Source organism: Oryzias melastigma, linkage group LG23 (genome assembly GCF_002922805.2).
Source record: "Oryzias melastigma strain HK-1 linkage group LG23, ASM292280v2, whole genome shotgun sequence".
Taxonomy (NCBI): domain Eukaryota; kingdom Metazoa; phylum Chordata; class Actinopteri; order Beloniformes; family Adrianichthyidae; genus Oryzias; species Oryzias melastigma.
In genome coordinates this window covers 14,266,192-14,284,988 of record NC_050534.1, presented here as the reverse complement: position 1 = coordinate 14,284,988, position 18,797 = coordinate 14,266,192, and the positions used below count along the sequence as shown (strand labels likewise).

The 18,797-nt window shown below is 38.2% G+C and overlaps 1 protein-coding gene and 1 long non-coding RNA gene across 10 annotated transcripts in view; one reads left to right on the top strand and one right to left on the bottom strand.

The window, feature by feature from the left end:
• Positions 1-15,807, bottom strand: part of pcloa (piccolo presynaptic cytomatrix protein a) — a 56,878-nt gene extending 41,071 nt beyond the window's left edge. For 2 of the 5 annotated variants that reach the window (XM_024285502.2, XM_036210195.1), the window contains exons 1-3: positions 15,316-15,807; positions 13,075-14,053; positions 10,350-11,318 (exon numbers count right to left, since the gene is read on the bottom strand). In XM_024285502.2, the coding sequence (XP_024141270.1) occupies positions 10,350-11,318; positions 13,075-14,053; positions 15,316-15,515 (2,148 nt within the window). In that variant the 5' untranslated portion in view covers positions 15,516-15,807. The remainder of the gene's footprint in view (positions 1-10,349; positions 11,319-13,074; positions 14,054-15,315) is intronic. The other 3 variants (XM_024285468.2, XM_024285474.2, XM_024285491.2) reach the window with 2 other exon arrangements.
• The window catches only part of LOC112154535, a 40,193-nt gene that overhangs the window by 17,356 nt on the left and 4,040 nt on the right, over positions 1-18,797 (top strand). The window contains exon 6 of one of the 5 annotated variants that reach the window (XR_002920665.2): positions 7,098-7,851. The exons of the other annotated variants lie outside the window; for them this stretch is intronic. This is a non-coding gene — a long non-coding RNA (uncharacterized LOC112154535). Of the gene's footprint in view, positions 1-7,097; positions 7,852-18,797 lie in introns of those variants that run through there. 5 annotated transcript variants of the gene reach the window in all.

Here is an 18,797-nt window from a genome sequence, read left to right as displayed (position 1 = left end):
GGATCGGATATTTCATTAATTCTCATTATGATCAGAGCTTTATATTTCATCTTATCATTATGGATAAATACTCCACTAGAAGTCTGCATGTCATGAAAAGATCACAAAATGTCATCACCAGAAAACAGAAAACGGCAGCAGCTCAACCAGAATGCTAACTTGTAAACAAAGCTAGCTAGAAAGCTAACTTCCTGGACCAATAACTCTTTTAAAAACGCTTTAAACTGACAGCAAGTGTCTCTATGGGTTTGTCATAACTCAAACAACAACCTCTAAAGGTATTCCAACAGAAAAAGACAGTCTTTTGTTTCTTTTTAATGTGAAGCTCTTCATGCTGCAGACAGATGGCTAAACAGCAGCTGCTAACAAGCTACATGCTAGCGCCGTGATTTAACTTCTTAGGACCCGAGCTGTCCTTTGATATGCCTTTTTTATTTATCTGACAGAGAAATAATAGTTAAGAAAATTAACTACTGTGGTAATAAAACCGAAAATGTGATGTCTTAAGAACTTAAAAAAGAAGCACATAACCTTAAAAAGAACTAAATAAATAAAACTAATAAATTAAAACTAATAATGATATGAGCTATTCATGAACACTCATCAAATTTTATGCTAAAACAAAGTCATAATTTATTTTTAAGAATTTTAAATGAGGACAGGAATCACATTTGGTCAAAAATGTTCAATAGCTCTAAAGATTTTAAAGCTAAAATCACTAAACTTTCTCACATGACTAATTATCACTTATATAACAAGAAAATTGTATTTTTTTCCTAGTTTATATTTGCTGTATTTTTACTTGTTTATTAAAGCAACTTCACAGAAGTATTTTATTTAAGTGTTTAATGATAAAAGAAGGTTAATGAAATATAAATAAGGGACAACACAAATCTGTTTCTTCAATTTATTCATGTTTTAAATGTCTTATAAAAGTATCGGATCGGGACTCTGTATCGGCAGATACACAAAATCAAATGACTCGGAATCGGATCGGGCCCAAAAAAACCTGATCGGGACATCCCTACTTAACACCCAATGTTCCTTAAGCATGAATTCTGGCTGTACAATAATCTCCAACTGGTTTTTGGGGGTAAAAGGCTCTAAAAAAATCAGTCAAAATGTTTTAGTGTAACTTTTAAGAAGCTACATCACTATTTTAATTTAAAATATAAAATCATTTTTATTTTTTAACCATGAGAGCCACAATAGAGGAGTCAAAGAACCACAGGTTACAGACCCCTGGCTAACACATTCATTCTACTTTTTCCCTTATCTTGAAAATATATTTTGTTTTGGAAATCAGAAAATGTTGAAGGTTTCCTTTAAGAACAAATATTTTTTTAATTTACCAAAAGAAACGCACTACAAATTTGTGGGTAAAAGTAACATATATATGTGATACAGTTAGAGTGCTTAATGTCATCATCATTTAATTAAAATAATTTTACAATTTTATCACAATGAAATTAATATATTCAAGTATTGTTTTCTTTTTTTTTTTAAAGTCATACTCTTTAAAAAAAAAAGTTAAAAATTATTTTAGTACAATCTTGGGATTTAATCGTGATATGTATCGTATCGTGAGACACATATCGGGATACTTATTGTCAGACATGTATTGCGATACACATTGTATCACCAGACTATTGGCAATAAACACCCCTATTTCTGAGTATTTCTTCATTCAGATTGTAGGGAATTATGGACAGATTAAATGTTATAGTGCGGGTTGTGAAGGACTGTAAGATAGCCGGAAAGAGTGTAAACAAAGGGCTGATGGGAAATGAGGAAAGGCTTACTCCCTCCCAATAGTGCCGCTAACATCTCAGAGGTGAATTTCTGATGAACTCGGCAGAAGTTATACCTAGAAATCAACTCGATTTCTTTTTTTTAACTCCTTAATGCCCATTGTCGCAAATATGTGACAAACTACTTTGGGTCCAAAATTATGTAAATGTAACATCTACTTAAAAACAAATACACAAGTGATTTGTTTTTTCAGAGCTGGAAATAAACTCAAACATTAAGGGATTAATTTGCTTAAAATACCACTTAAAACACATTAAATCGTGATTGAAGTGACTCTTTAAGACAGATTTGCTCCTCTAAACTCAGTTTGAGTTTAATTAATTAGTTTAAGTTAAATGAGATGCAGGAAGTTGCTCCTCGTTTTTTCCCATGATTGCCTGAATCCATCATATTTACAGAAAAAAAATCAAAATTCCCAAGAAAAAAAAACAGAGAAGCATCAGAGGATGGGATGTAGACAAAAAGGTTAAGATTAAAGTAATAAATGGGTCTTATGGTTATTATAAAACAGCAGATATTACCAGAAAACTTCATATTAAATCCTGTAAAGCAGCACTAAAATTGAATAAAAACTGCAGCTTCTAAAAAATATTTTTGTTTTAGAACACTTTTGGAATTTATGACTTAAATACCATCAGCTAGAAAGCTAAAAAGATTAAAACAACACTCACCCACTATATTTATAGAAGATTTTATCGATCTCAAAAGTACCCAGTGAACATTTTTACATTTAGAAAATGAATAAACCAACCAAAGATCGAGTAAAAGTAAGGTCAATGCTAAGCTAACAATCAGTTAGTCCATAAACATTCATTTATGTCCACTTGAAGGGAAATAAAAACAAAGAAATCGGTTTACTTCATGAAATTTGCATAACATGTATTATATAATATATAGGAAGTTTTCATTTCCTTAAAAGGCATAAAGATGATGAAGAATTGCAATTTTCTGACGCCAAATCAGATTAATCAAAACTGCCTTGTGGGAGATTTTTTTTTTTAGATTTAAAAATGTAAAAGGACAAAGTCTTTTTTTCCTAATGACATAACACTTTTGGAAGCGACTGGCCGTCTCTTTGATTATTGGCCAACCTAATTATAATGCGCCGCTCCAGCTCAAGCCAAAAAAGATCTTAGCACCGATAAATGTGGTTTTATTATAGATGTTATATTATTTTCAGAACATTTTTATTGAAATCGCAGGTTGCAAATTCAAAACCAGGCGTGACTGGAAAAAAAAAAAAAAAAAAAAAGATTTGCTTAAAAAAATGCTCAGTTCATTCTTGTACTCTGAGTAGTTGTGACAGATATTTTAGAAAATTGTCGTATTACAGCTTTCTAATTTAAAATTTCCCATAAACAAAACTGAAGCTGACAGACTAAATTGGATAAACAATAAAACGAGGAAAAACAATTGTGAATTATTGATTTGTTAAACTTTAGCTTACTAATTAAAAAATTGCTATAATCTAAAACCTAAAGTAAGATGTGGGGATGCTTCCTTAAGCATAAAACAAATCTATCAGTTCAAAAATGTAATTGATAATTTCTGCATAAAAACATGTAACTGCAGTAAAAAAAAAAATAAATAAATAAAAAAAAATATATATATAGAAAATAATAAAATAATTAAAATTTTAAACTAAAATGCTTGATATCTGTTAGTTAATCACCAATCACTACAGGTGAAAAATATTTTCCTAATATTCTGATTTTTTGGTGGATAAATGCTTTACATATGATTATCATAGACAAGTATTTCGATTACTGACATAAATGAAAATAAAAACAAAAAAAAGACATTTTTTAAATAAAAATATTAATTTAAAGACCCACTCTGATTATCATTGTATCTATTTTAAAGCGTTCCTGATGACTCTTCACAATGATTAGTGCCACCAAAAACAATTATTTTAATAGTCGACTAATCGCCGATTATTTTTTATGATTAGACAACTAATCGGGTCATGCGCATACTGCATGTAAAGAACACATCTTAACCATGATTAGCTTTAAACTAACTAAAAACTAGATATAAAACATTACCTGTGATAATGCTAGTGTGAATGCTGTTAGCTGAATTTGGCCGCTAAAGATGCTAGTGGTGATAGAAGAAGATGCTGAAATTGATAACTAAAAACACTGAAGCAAATTGCCGGATAAAATACTAGTTAAATGCCAAATTAGCCTAAAAACTGGAAAAAAGCCTAAATTAGCTAAAACAGCTAGCTTGCAGCTTAAACATTAGCTAAACTCCAAAATAGCCTAAAAAAACGGAAAAAAATCCTAAATTAGCCAAAATAGCGAGCATGTAGCGGAAATATTCGCCAAACTCAAAATTAGCCTAAAAAAACAAAAAATCCTAAATTAGCTAAAACAGCTAGCAGGCAGCTGAAATATTAGCTAAACTCCAAATTAACCTAAAAGACCTTACTTAAATGCAAAAATATTCCAAAAGCTAACAGAATGCTATTAGAACTTTCAACTTTACTACACTCTGACTTCATATAATAGAAAGTAACGATTAATCGTGGCAGCCCTAACTATGATAAAATTGTCATTTTATAGGACGTAGTTTCAGCACAGTAGCAGTAGTCCAATAGAAATTTGCCTCTAAATTGTGGGCGAGATTGTAGGCACAGAGCAACCCCGCCCCCTTTCCCGTTGCTGAGAGCTTGTGTCCCTCCTTGGGTATTTCCTACATGCGTTTTTTTTCATCTGCTCCTGATTCACAACAATTTAAATAGAGAGAAAAAAAATAGAAATGTGATCATAAGTGTAATTTTCTTTATATAGTGTAAGTTCTTCATCATTAGAAAAAAAAAACGCCACAAGAACATGTTAAAAAGACAATTTTTCTCAGAGTTGGTCTTTTTAAATATGACATTTGATGATATAACGAAGCGCAAATCATCTCAAAAATATCACTTACAGGGAAATGCGACTTCACCAAACCTTAAGTAAAGCTCCAGCTCTGTTCAATGTTAGTACCGCTGTCACTAGATGCTGTGGATGTGACTCAACGGGATGAGTCAAAGAGCCACAGGGAGCCGCGACGTTCGGCTTGTCATAGTCGGCGTGTGGCGACACCCATATCCTATGTGACAGCACCCCTCTCCTTCTCCTCCATCTGCAAGACTATCTTCTGTCAAATTAGCTTCCTGTCTCCTCTGCCTTCTGTTCTAGGTATGAAAAAAAACAAACAACTATTTCTCTTTTTTACATGATTTATTGAAACCTATCTTAATTAACCATACAAGGTTAGCCTCCTGGAATATTTAGATACTCCTAAACATGACTGACATGGTGGGACTTTTGTCTTTGTTGACTTAAAAAAACTATTTATGGAAAGCTAGGTTCACAAAGCCCTCTGTAACATCAGTTCAAGTGACCACTTTCAATGAGACGTCAATCGTTCAAACGCCACGCACTTTTCTAGAACTGTTATTTGGCTTCAACCAATCGGTGAGCTGAATTTGGCCGTGACGTTTAAATGGCGTCTACTTTAATTCATAAATAAAGCATTAAAAGAAAAATTTGCACCACTTTGACGTTTCACACCAAACGTCTTCTAACCGTAGATGCTTGACATGGGACAGTAAACAAAAGACGACGAAGAAGAAGAAGCCCATCCCTGCTTGTCAAGAGTGAACGTAGCTTCAGTTGTCATAACTGTATAAATGTTTTTAAAAGGAGTAGCAGAGTATAGAGGAGGAAAGATGGAGCACTATGTACTACACGTCTGTACTAACAAGATGAGATTCGTGTTTCAAATGTGTATTTGCCGTCTGTCCTCCACTCACTTTCTATTGAGACATCAACACTAGTAGACATGATACTTCTGGATTAAGGAAACAGAAAATAAACGTAAATAAGGGTATCAGTTAGTGTCCATTTTCATTTGCTTTGGGAAAAATTAGCTACAATTTAAGAGAAAAGCTGTCAAAAATAATAACGGGACACTCTCAAACAAACCAAAAAGTGCATGCGGGGGCTTCCGTGGGCTGCAGAAAGACCCTTTTAAAAATCACATAAAAGAGGAAACACAAAAGGTCTGCTAAAAAGATGATGGTGGTGGGGGAGGCTGCCCTGCAGTTCCATACGCTCGCCACCCTTTCATACACTCTTTTGTCGCCGTTACTATTTCTGTCCATGTCAGTATCTTGGTCAAAGTCATAGTAGAAGACGACAATATGGAGCAGAGACGGTTTAAAATGTGGTAAATATAAGTTTAGCGTGAACTGAATGACACGTTCTTTCTATTGTCTGACACATTTGGATGTGACCACTCATAAAGCTGACCCAGGACTAAAAACGGTTAATATTCTAGTATGTGAAGCACAATTTTTCATTTATTCCAATTGAAACAGAGGGGGAAGACTGCTCAAGAAATACAGATAGAAGGAAAAGTATGAGAACCCTTTGAGATTACTTGGGTTTCTGCTTGAATTTGTCAAAAAATATGTTCTGATCTTCATCAGAAGTCACATCACATGTTTGGTTAAACAAATACAACCCAAAAAATGTACGTTTTAGTGTTTTTATTTAACACAATGTTTAAACATTTGAAAAATATGGAAAAATATGTGAACCCATGATTTACCACCTGGTTGACCCTCCTTTGGCACCAAAGTTTAGTTTAGATTGACTGTGTTTATCAGGTGTGTCTTAGATAAAGATCAGAACATAGAACAAGTAATCCCAAAGGATTCGCAGACTTTTTCTTGCAACTGTATGTCAGAAATAGGTTGGATGGTCAATCTGAGAACTACTTTAGAGGATTTAATGCTTTAATCCAACTGCCCTGCAGCCAAACAAAAACTACGCCCTGTAGCAAGAAGTGGTTGAAGAGACCTCAAGAAGGAGCGAAGATTAGAATACTACCCACAGAACATTTCAGAGGGGCAGGAAGTCCACCAAACTCATCAAAACAAACTCCAGTGGTGCAAGATTTGCACCACTTAGGCATTTCTCTCAACTTATAACCACCAGGGGCAATGTGGGGTTCAGCGTCTTGCCCAAAGACACTTCAACAGCTTCTAGTCAGAGGTCAACCACTCTACTGTTTAACAGCCAGATATGCTGGTTTCTTCAGAAACTGGTTCACAATTATACATAAACAACCACTACAGATAAAAACCTCCCTCAAAGTTTCCATTGATTACTGTTTTATAACTATTCAATACAAGGTTAAAAATAAGATTAATGTTGAGGCGAGATTCAGAATTAATTAGGAGTGAAAATTAGGCTCAGATAAGACTGAGAAGACTCATTTTATCACTACAGATGTGCTGCTGAAACCACATGGTGAGAACACACAGCAGACTATCTGAGCTGCTGCATGGAGGTGGACTCCCCGACCAAAGCAATATGTCGTTCGTCTAGCAAAAATCCTGCGTGGATCTGACAGAAAAGCACCTCACAAACAGGAAACGGTCAGCTTTTCAGAGTAAAAGTTCCTCAACTCTTCCCAGGTGGCAGGGAGAGGAGTTTCTTATATTATTTCTGTCTGGTGTATTTTTTTATTATTTTTATTGGAATTCAGTAAGAAACAAAATAAAATAAATGTATTTGTATTTGTCAGGTTAAAATAAAATAAAAACTTCAGTTGGACTCAGTTTTTTTGGCTTGAAGATATTTTACCTCTCATCCAAATGGAACATCTTTAAGCCAAAAAAAAAAAAATAGGTCCAATCAAATTTTGTATTATTTTGTTTTTGATTATATCATGACCTGGATGACTGAGAATCTACATCAAAATATTTGTCATAAACTTGATGAATCAGGATTCCACCTTTCTCACTCAGCTTCTTTGATTTGTGCTTGGAAGCGAAGCGGCGCCTCTCCCATCTTGTGTAAGACTTCTCAGACTCGCACACGGATTCCCGATGAGCGCAGCGTGACATGGAGCCTGAGCTACAGTACATCCACTCTTAACAGGCTTCTCTTATTATGAACGGTGGTGGAAGCAGGAAACACAATAATGTCAGTTAAATGTTAAACTTCTGCTGCAAGTACATTACGAAATACTACATTTGTTTGGGACAAATGATGAGAAATAAAAGGGTTTTGATGGAAATAAGTGTCAAAAAGATGAAATTATTTGGTTTTCAACTAAATTCATGGATGATATTGTGTCTTGGGGCTCTTTAGATCACCTTTAGAGGCCAGCTGATCAGTTTTTTTAGAATATACAAGATGCATTGTAGATTTAAAGATTTTAAGGCTTTTATTTAAAAAAAACTGTTATCTTTAGTTGGTTTGTTCAATAGCAAACATCCGATTTGCTTTAAAATATTTAGAAACTTCATAGAAAAATATAATTTGAACAATGATTTGGACGAGTTCAGCTGTTACTTCTGATGTGCATTTCTTGATGACTCAAAGAGAGTCTGGGATCAACAGACACGACGAGTTTCCGTCGCCCTTTAAATCCTTTCAGAAAACGGAGATTATGCCCACACTCTCATACACATCCACGCTGACTCACTGCAGCGTTTGTGCACACTCACCCACTGTAGTCAAACAAAAAGTGACTGCCAAGGTTAATGTACAGGGAGAAAAAAAAGTCACTAAAACAAGCAACACTGAAAAGATTCCCAATTTATAAAAATGTCTGTCGTGCTGCATCACCCCCCCCCCAATCACAAAGGCAATGTGTCACTGACATGATGACTAGAAGGGACGTGACTCGGGATGCCACTAACGATTATTTTAATAGTCGATTAATCACAGATTATTATTTTTACCGATTAGTCGACTAATCGGGTCATACACAAAGTAGATGTACAACAGACATACCTGCAATAACAATAGTGTGAATGCTGTAAGCTGAATTTGGCCGTTGAAGAAGCTGAAATGGATAGCTGAAACCGCTAAAGTTGATAGCTGAAATTACTGAAGCTGATAGCCAGCTAAAATATTGGTTAAATACCAAATTAGCATAAAAAACTGACAAATAGCCTAAGCTAGCTAAAATAGCAGGCATGTAGTTGAAATATTAGCTAAACTCCAAAATACCCTAAGAAAACAAAAAAAGCCCAACTTAGCCAATATAGCATATAGCTTAGACACTTCAAGTTTAAAGCTAATTATGGTTAAGAATTTTGTTTAATATCCAGTATACGCATGATCCAATTGGTTGACTAATCAAAAAATAACTGGCGATTAGTCAACTAATAAAATAATCGTTTGGGTCTGCCCTAATTCATGGGTAAATGTGTAAATGATTGTGGCTTCAAAATAAAATGTTCAGCGATCTGTCATAGCAGCTTTTCATTACATAATTCTCCTGATAGATTCTAATCAAATTAAGTCAATTATTAAGGTTCAACTCATTTTTTTTAATGTATTGTCATAAAATTCAATTTTATATCATCCATAGTTACATTTAAAGACATGCTCTTTGCATTAAATTGATTTAAACAGAGATTAGCAGAAAGGTTAAATCATTTCTGCTTGGTGGGTTGAACTCAGATTGACCTGAACAATGTTACAAAAATAAAACGTGACCAAAAATAAAGTCGAGTCACATTGGACTGAAATATTTCTACCAAAATGTGAAAGGATTTCATTTAAACCTCAAAGAAGGTGTCGCATTTCGTTTGGGGAAATCATGGAATTGAATGAAAAAAAAATTTTTATGGTAGTTTAGGAAAATTGAAGAATTCCATATGAACAAAAACTGTGGAGTTTAGATGTTTACACTGTAAAAAGTGAAACATTAAATCAATTAACAAAAGTTTCTAGTTTGCATCAATTTTAATTAAAGTTTTAGATTGAAATTGATAAAAACAATATTTTCAAATGTAACAAATTACAGAACTTTTGTTAATTGATCCGATGTTTCACTTTTTACAGTGTAGATCCGTGCGGCGTGATTGAAGGCTGCTGGGAAAGCCAACAGATTACTGGAGACCAAAATAAACGGGTTTACAGACACGTGTCCGCTCCTAAAATCGAGGATAAAGGAAGAAGCCGTTTGATTAAATTTAAACTCAAAACTGATGGAGGACCGACAAAAGCATTTTTGACTCTCCTCCCATAATGCACTGATCCTACACCATAGAGCGCCATCTGCTCCTGTGCTTTCTAGCGCTCAGCTTTGTAGTGGTGCTTCCACTTGAGACAACATGAGGCGGAAACACCAGCGACGCCAACCTTTGAAAAACAAACTGATGAACGCATATTTTCACAAAAATTGTGTGTCTTTTCTCAAATCCATGTCAGAAGACACACATGAGCACCATCTTGCACAGATGGGCTTCTCTCCGTATTCAGTGTTTGGGTTGAGTGTATTTTTTTTAATCAGAAATGCAAATTCAAAAAGAAAATAAGCTGCAACTTTATCTTCATTTCTTAGCACCTATCTTTGTTGAAATGCACTGCATCTCTATAGTGACCTATTTAAGTGAAACATCTAAAGGAGGCTCTATTTATATACATTATGTATAAATCCGCAGTAGAAAGGCTGTGCTTGTAGGACCGCAGGCATTGAAGCTTTGAAAAACATGTCATACAGTTATTAAGGTAGCCTACCTCTCCTAAATGAGGAGTGGGGTTGAATCCACAGAGGTTGCACACGTCCTTCTTGCACTCGGTGCACAGATTGTAGTTCGGCGCGCCGTCTGTTCCCGTGTTCAGATCCACGTTGCAGAGAGGACAGTTTCCTTTGGCTGCTGTGGTCGGAGGAGGACCCGGTTCATCTGCTGGGGGTTTCTCTTCCACCTCTGTCGAAGCGGTTCTGGGAGGCTTCCTGGACTTGGCGGGTGGGGTGTCAGGGGCGGAGTCTGAATCTGGGGGGGACCCGGGGGCGGAGAACGGAGAGTCCGGTGGCGATCCCGGAGGAGATTCGGGTTCTTTGCCGTCCTCTCCAGAGACGAGGTTGGTGGCCGAGTTCAGGAGAGATGACCCGAAGCTGAACATTTGAGATGCAGCGGCGGGAGGTTTGGCGGTTTCCGTCAGGCCTCCGAAACCCCCAAACAATTTCCCAGCGACTGACTCCTCCTGTTTGGGCGCGCCCTGCGCTGGAGGCTTCGACGAGTCCATTAATCCACCAAATCCACCGAACAGTTTCCCTGTAACCGACTCAGAAGCAGCGGCAGGAGGTTTGGCCACGTCTGTGAGGCCTCCGAGACTTAGACCCCCCAGTCCCCCAAAGAAGCTAGATTCCTGCTTTGCTTTAGCAGGAGACTGCTGGGGACTGGATTTAGGCTGCAGAGGGCGACCAGTCTTCGGGTCAATTTTTGGGGAGCCGGCCAGGGAGGACCCCGGCGAAGAGGGTCCTGGCGACGAAGCGCCTGGAGATTTCTGCCTGGGGGTGGTAGGCGGCGTTAACCCTTGGTCACTGGTGCTCTGCTGCTTTATCAGGAGTTTTCCGGGCTTCCCAGACGCCTGCCGTTGGGGAGAGGGTGGAGCCGAACCTTGCTTGGGTTTCGCCAGGCCAGGGGGGTCCATTCCTCCCATTGCGCGTTGCATTTGACAGTTCAGACAGAGCCACTCTTTACCCTGTGAAGACAATAGGAGAAGCTCAGTGATGCCATATTTAGCTCAAATATATATAAAAAAATGTTTTCCAAGTCATATTTTCTGCAAACTGCAGTAGTTCGTTAGAATTAGCTCTGACTTGTAGGTAAAACTGTCAAAGTGGAGTAAGCCTACGCTTATTTCCCATCATCCCTTTGTTTACACTCTCTCCCACTAGCTTACAGCCCACCAACATAACATTAGCAGTGTACTAAAAATGCCAAGCAATGTCAGAGCTAGCAAGATGACAAAAACAAAGACGTATATGGATCTAGATGTCTACAAGTGCATCAGAATGGAGCGGAACAGGAAGCCGGCAAGCATCGACGCCACTGCTACAAGGTTTTTCCAACTGTTTCTTCTGCTTCACAAAAATTTGAATAAAGAAATACTCAGAGACACTTAATGTGATTCCTCTGTCATGACAAAAATGCCACAAGAACGCGTTAAAAACACAATTTTCATCACTTCTTGACATGACTTAATTTCTGTCAATATTCTTCCTTCCTTAATTACAGGTATGAACAGTTGTCTTTATTGTGTTTGTTTTGACCACACAATACACCGGTTTGTAAAAGACCTGTTTGGCTACATCTGCTTTTGTACAGTTTTTGGCCCAATTGTTTTTTTTTTTTATCTGTGATTTTCTTAGTTAGTTAGTTAGAAATTCACCTCAGAGTAGTAGGTGGGAGTGTCTGTGTCTCATTTCCCATCATCCCTTTGTTTACACTCTCTCCTGCTAGCTTACAGCCCTCCAACATAACATTAGCGGTGTAATAAAAATGGTGAGAAATAGAACTATCCAGATGCCAGCTCAGATGATAAGGACAAAGACATACATGGATCTAGTCATCCACAAGTGCATCAGAATGGAACGGAATAGGGAGCCGGCAAGGTTTTTCCAATCCACTCCTGAATCACAACAACTTGAATAAAGAAATTCTCTTTTTCCTCATAAAAATGCTACAAGAACGTGTTAAAAACACAATTTTCATCACTTCTTGACATGACCTAATCCGATTGTTATTTGATTTCTGTCAGTATTCTTCCTTTCTTAATTACAGGTATGAACAGTTGCCTTTATTGTGTTTGTTTTGACCACACAATACACCTGTTTGTGAAAGACCGCGGCTACATGACATCTGCTTTTGTCTAATGTTTGCCCATCTCCTTGGTTTCCACTCAGTGCAAAGTACAGTGCTGAAAAGGCGCCTCAGTCTAACCAAAACGCTGCACGCATGCATGTGTGTGTGCATGTTTTTCCTCTACATATTATTTGTAGGACCCAACATGTAAAGCGCATAGATGAAATAATAACTTCCTAGCAAAGACAGTAAATTCCTGCCGTTCTGTAACCACAGCCCGCCAACATTTACAGCCCCATGTGTGACTCACTGCCTGGCACAGCATTTTCCTGTGGCCATGATATGAGTCACCTTGATCAACATTCCCGGGGTCCATATGGTCCCTCTGTTCCTCAAATTTATTTTTTCTGTGCCAGCCTCAATATGCTGTTAGCAGGCTTGTGTTGGCTTCAACTGTAATTTAAATATAGCTGGTAAAGTAGTAGTTTTGTTTCATTTTCTAGTATTTACACTTTATTTTCAGGATATTGTGAAATATGGCGTCATCTCCCAAAGGACAGAATATGTTTTTTAGGGACAAACTGTAATAACCTTTGACCTTGCACATCAACCAGTTTCATTAAAAGATGAGACAGATGTCAGTGACTACTTACCCCTGAGTCTGGGGGGCTGAAGCCGCAGAGGCTGCAGACCTGGTTCTTACACTCGGTGCAGTTGTTGTAGTTTGGTGGCTCCTTAGATCCGGTGTTTAGCTGGGTGGTCTTACACAACGGGCATAGTCCACCTGTTGGACCTGGAGGTCCAGAGCCTTGTTTGGGGCCCTGTTTTCCAGGTCCTTGCTGTTGTGGGTCACTTTTTTGCTGGGGAGGTCCACCCTGATTTGGTCTTGGTGCCTGTTGACCTGGTGGGCCCTGCCCTTGCTTTGGAGCTTGACCAGGAGGACCTTGACCTGGTTTTGGTCCTTGACCCTGTGGCCCCTGACCTTGTTTGGGTCCCTGTCCGGGTGGTCCTTGACCCTGTGGCCCCTGACCTTGTTTGGGCCCCTGTCCGGGTGGTCCTTGACCCTGTGGCCCCTGACCTTGTTTGGGCCCCTGTCCAGGAGGCCCCTGTCCTGGTTTCGGCCCTTGGCTGCCTTGTCTGGGTCCTTGACCTGGTGGCCCTGGTTTTCCACCCTGCCCAGGAGGGCCCTGACCCTGCTTCTGCGGTCCTCCCTGCGGCGGGCCCTTTGGACCCGGTCCTTGCTGAGGGCCTTTTCCTTGCTGCTTCCCTCCCTGCTTGTTGGAATCGGAAGCCGGCGGTGGATCTCCTTCCTCGTCAAACAGGCCAAACTTGGGGATGTTGACAGCATCCCCCATAGACGATATCGAGGATGAAACCGAGGAAGTCATGGATGACACGGCGCTGAGCGGGTTCGCCCCGCTGAGAAAGCTGGAGCCAAACATACCGGATGACTTGGTCTCCGATTTGGGCTCCTGCCGAAATCTAGACTCAAATAGACTGAGAGATGATGGGCTGCGACCTGGTGTGGGCTTGCCAGGTGGACCTTGGTTGAAGGCGTCAACAGTTCGGCTCTTACTGAGACCCGCCGGGCCCCTGGAGGGTCCTACCTGCTGGGCATCAACAGCTGAAGTTCTAAAACAAAACAGAAAAATATACTTATCATTATGTAGATCCGTATTAGCCATACATTTCTGCCAATTGAAGCAGAAAAGAAAATATTGAATCAGTAAAATGAAATGAAAATATGGTCATATTTTTAAATGAACTCGTCAATTAAATGGAAGTAAGAAGTAATTGATCTACTATTTATAGATTTTTTGATAACACAAGGCCGATTCACTCACTCAACACATCAACGAACACAAAAATGTGTAGCTGGGTTGAAACTGAGAGACACACAAATAGCCATGAATGACATGGAGTTTAAGATTGTAGAGATGAAGCGAGAAATGCTCGGCTACGCGAAGCCAAGCCGAGATGCCTTTATGAGGTCATAGTGGAGCGTGCAGCTGGATCTTCAGAGACATGCATCAAGATCCTAATGGGCTGCATGATGATGCAGGCGCACAACAAGGCGCCGCTTTTATTAAACTGCAATTCACAGCCTGTAAAGCTGAACGTTGTAATGAATACAGCATGGGATTGTTTTTATAGTGAGCATGAGTGGCGCGTGACGGTGCAGGTTCGACCCCCCCTCTCCTCCCCCTTTCCTGCAAACAGTAGTTTTGGGTTGGGGATTTCAGCACCATGGACAGCGATGGAGAATTCAGGACCACCAAATAGATAAATTAATACATAATTAAACATCGGCGCCTCTTCTCTATTTTTACTCATATTAATATTGATGCACCCCTCCCCCCCCATCTCCAGCTATAAATAACACTTGGAGCCAATAAGCACTAACGCGCATTACTTTATCCGAAGCTAAAATTGGAGCCTTAATGGCACAGAGGGGCTATTTTTATGGATATTTAAAAAATATATGTATTTTTTATTCTGACATCCCATCATAGCCAATTAGATTCAATTTGTCCAAATTGTGGAGTGCGCAATTTGATTGGTGCGTATCCAAACGACTGAATGAGGCACCCCAGAAGCATTTTGACAGTTTTTTGTCCTCCATAAACACTGGAGGTGTGTCCCAGAGCTGCCAAATAAGCTTCAGACGTAAATCACAGAAGCGTCGCTCCAATCTGACACCGTTAAAGCGCGTTTTTACGCATCTCATCCCGTCTTGGAAAGCCTTCCTGCGGTTTGTAGAGCAGAGAATGGGCGTTAACGAGCCTTCCTTGATGCGTGCAGTGATGCTGCGTACGACCCCCCCCCCTCCTTCCCAAACAAGACTGGTTAGTGGGGAGATTTTCAGCAGAAAACACGATGTTCGAATGCCCTGCCTTCGTGCAGCAGCTGCGCCTCCGGGCTGCCTGCCTTGCGCCCTGGCCACGGCAGCGGAGATCCGCCTCCGGTCCTCCTCGCTGAGCTCGCTCAGGTTGACGGGGGTGCCATCGGAGACCCGGACGAAGCCCCCCTTCCCGTCGGGAGCCAGCCCCTCCGGCAGCCCCTCGCCTCCTTCCAGGCTCGCTTCGTTCCCCATGATCGACCCCTCCCGTCCCTCCTCCTCCTCCTCCCGTTAGAGGATCAATGCGCGATCCGAGGTGCCGTCACCGCTTTGGGGTTTTATCTCCGGGGTTCTTCTGCATCCGGAACCATCTCCGATCGCTTCTTTTCTGGGGTTATTTTCCAGCCCCCCCTCGTTGTTTTTCCGCGTCTCGCATCTCTGCAGCTGTACACCACAGTCCTCCGTGAGGGGGCCCGACAGCCAGCACCACTGACAGCTCACTTCCGCCAAGCTCTTACACAATAAAAGACCTATTTTTTAAAAGTCCAATTATTATTTGAATTAATAAATGTTAGTTTACTATCCCAAATTCAGCATTACCACTAAAATAATCAACAAAAATCAGAAATACAGGAATGTTCCTCCATCAGTGGGATAAAATGATTTTATTCTTCTATTGTCTGCCTTTAATTTATAAACCAAAACATGTTTTCCAGTCTTCTTTGTGTAATTCTGAACCCCTTGATTCTGTGATTTTCTTCTGCCCACATCCTTGGTTCCGCCTCCGCCAGGTGATCCGAGTACATCATCAGCGGAGGAAAATACGCATTTAAAGGGAACCCAACTCGGCTAAACATGTCTGCTGTCAACACATGAGAAGACTGGAGGAAATGTGGAGAAAACGACACAAATTTGTATTTTGTGAACACAAATAAGCATTTTGTGTGCAAATTAGTCATTTGTGTGACCAATGTAGTATTTTCAATGCACAAATCAGTAGTTTGTGTGCACAAATGAACATATTGTGTGTGCAAATTAGTATTTTGTCAAAATAAATTAGTATTTTGTCACTTCAAGTTAGTAATTTTTGCACACACAGTATTTTGTATGCTCAGTGTAGCATTTTCTGTGCACAAATTAGTAGTTTGTGGGAAGAAATTAACATTTTGTGTGTGCAAATTCGTCTTTTGTGTGACCAATTTAGTATTTTCTCAGCACAGTTAGTAGTTTGTGGGCACAAACGAACATTTTAGTTGCATAAATTAATATTTGTCACCTTGAATGAGTAATTTGTGGACACAAATTAGTATTTTGTGTGGTGAATGTCACATTTTCTGTGCACAAATGAGCATTTTGTGCACAGAAATTTGTTTTGTGTGCACAATGTAGCCTTTTCTGTGCACAAATTTGTATTTTGCTTGCACAAATGATTCTTTTGTCAACATAAATTAGTATTTTGTCACCTTAAATTAGTCATTTGTGCACACAAATTAGTATTTTGGGTGCTCAATGTAGCACTTTCTGTGCATAAATTTGTATTTTGTGTGCACAAATGAACATTTTATGTGTGCAAATTAGTCTGACCAATATAGTATTTTTTCTATGCACAAATTAGTAGTTTGTGGGGACAAATTAACTTTTTTTTTAACATAAATTAGTCTTTTGTCAACACTAATTAGTATTTTGTGCACTCAGTGGAGAATTTTCTGTGTGCAAAAATTGTTTTTGTGTGCACAATATAGCATTTTCTGGGCACAAATTAACATTTTGTGTGAGCAAATTAGTCTTGTCAACACTAATTAGTATTTTGTCACCATGAATTAGTAATTTGTGCACATACATTATTCTTTTGTGAACACAAATTAGTTTTGTGTGCTCAACAGAACATTTTCTGTGCAGAAATGGGGATTTTGAGCACACAAATTTGTATTTTGTCAGCATACATTGGTATTATGTGGGGACAAATAATGTTTTTATCTATTCCTAATACTAATTCGTGGGGAAAAAAGCTAATTTGTAGCAAAAAATATTGTAATTTGTGCTTTTTGTACCCTCAAAATACTACTAAAATGCTAATTTATGGCCACAAAATAATGAATTTTGGGCCACAAAATTATACTTCTTTCACACAAAATACTAGTTTGTGCACACATGGCTAATTTGTTTGCACAGAGCTTATTTATGCATACATAATACAAACCTGTTCCCACAAAATGTTATTAAAATGCTAATTTATGTGCACAAAATACTGATTTGTGGCCTCAAATAATTAATCTGAGAATAGAACTCCTTCTTTTTATTATTATATCATGTCCAGAACCCAGTATTTTGCATTTAATAAGTCAGAAAATACATTAAAACTGTTTCCTCCTCTTTTTCAGTTGACAAAAAGGGATTCTGTATCTTCAGTCTTTCTTTTTAATGAAAACAAAGCTGCTTTCTGCCTCAAAAATGAGTGAAAATCAGGTTTCTCTGACTAAAGACAAATCAGAGGCAAAGAATTCCTCATCTCTTCTTCTCCTTCTTGATTTCTGGTTGATTCATAAAAAAGAGCAGCAAATCAACCAATAAAAGCAACATTAAATCTGTGTAATGAAAAGGAAAAAGGAAGAAAAACGGCTCACATGCTGAAAATGAAAGCTCTACCGCTGAGAGAGGAAACACAACCAGCTAGACTTACAAAAAAGAAAAAGAAAGATCTTAACTAACGTCAGTTCTTCTGTAAGTCAAGCAGACGTGTGCTGATATGACAGCAAGTGCTCATTTACTGGTCGACTTAGGAGCTTTTGGGCATTTGTGACCTCTGTAACTAAACTCAGAGCCTGAAGCACTTGGATGGAGATTTCAGAATAAGAGCGTGTGACACCATTTTTTGTTATATAATAAAAAATTCAAAAGTGATGAAGGGCGGTGTCATTGTCCCATTGGAATTCTTCCATCTTATCTTATAAATTGTGTTCACTGATGTAATAATTTTACATTGATTGAAAACAGAAGAAAAATTATTTATGTTTGTCAATGAATGTCATGTTTAGATTAAACTTTTTATAGATTTTATTTATTTTTTACTATGTTTCCCTGAAGAAATCTAGAAAATCTTTTGAAATTTCATACTTCAGCATAAATTACTATAAATATTTGCATACTGTATTTCTGGTTATGTCCATTAAATTGAAAATAAATAATGCTTTTTATTATTTTCATAATACATTGTATTTTGTGCACACAAATGAGCACATTTTGGGCACAAATTAGTACTTTGTGTGCATAATGTAACATTTTCTGTTTTTTCACTATATTCTGTGCACACAATTAGGTATTTTGAGTGAACAAATTAGTATTTTGTGGGAACAATTTGGAATTTTGTGATTTTAGCATATACCTTAGCACTTTTTGGGTGATTTTTTATTATTATTTTGATGTGCGAGCAGCAATTTTTGTATATTTTTTAAAAATTGTAGAAAAAGACTGTCTTTAGGTTTAACAAGACCCCTCCACAATAAATGAATAAATGAAAATAAAATATAACTAGTTTTC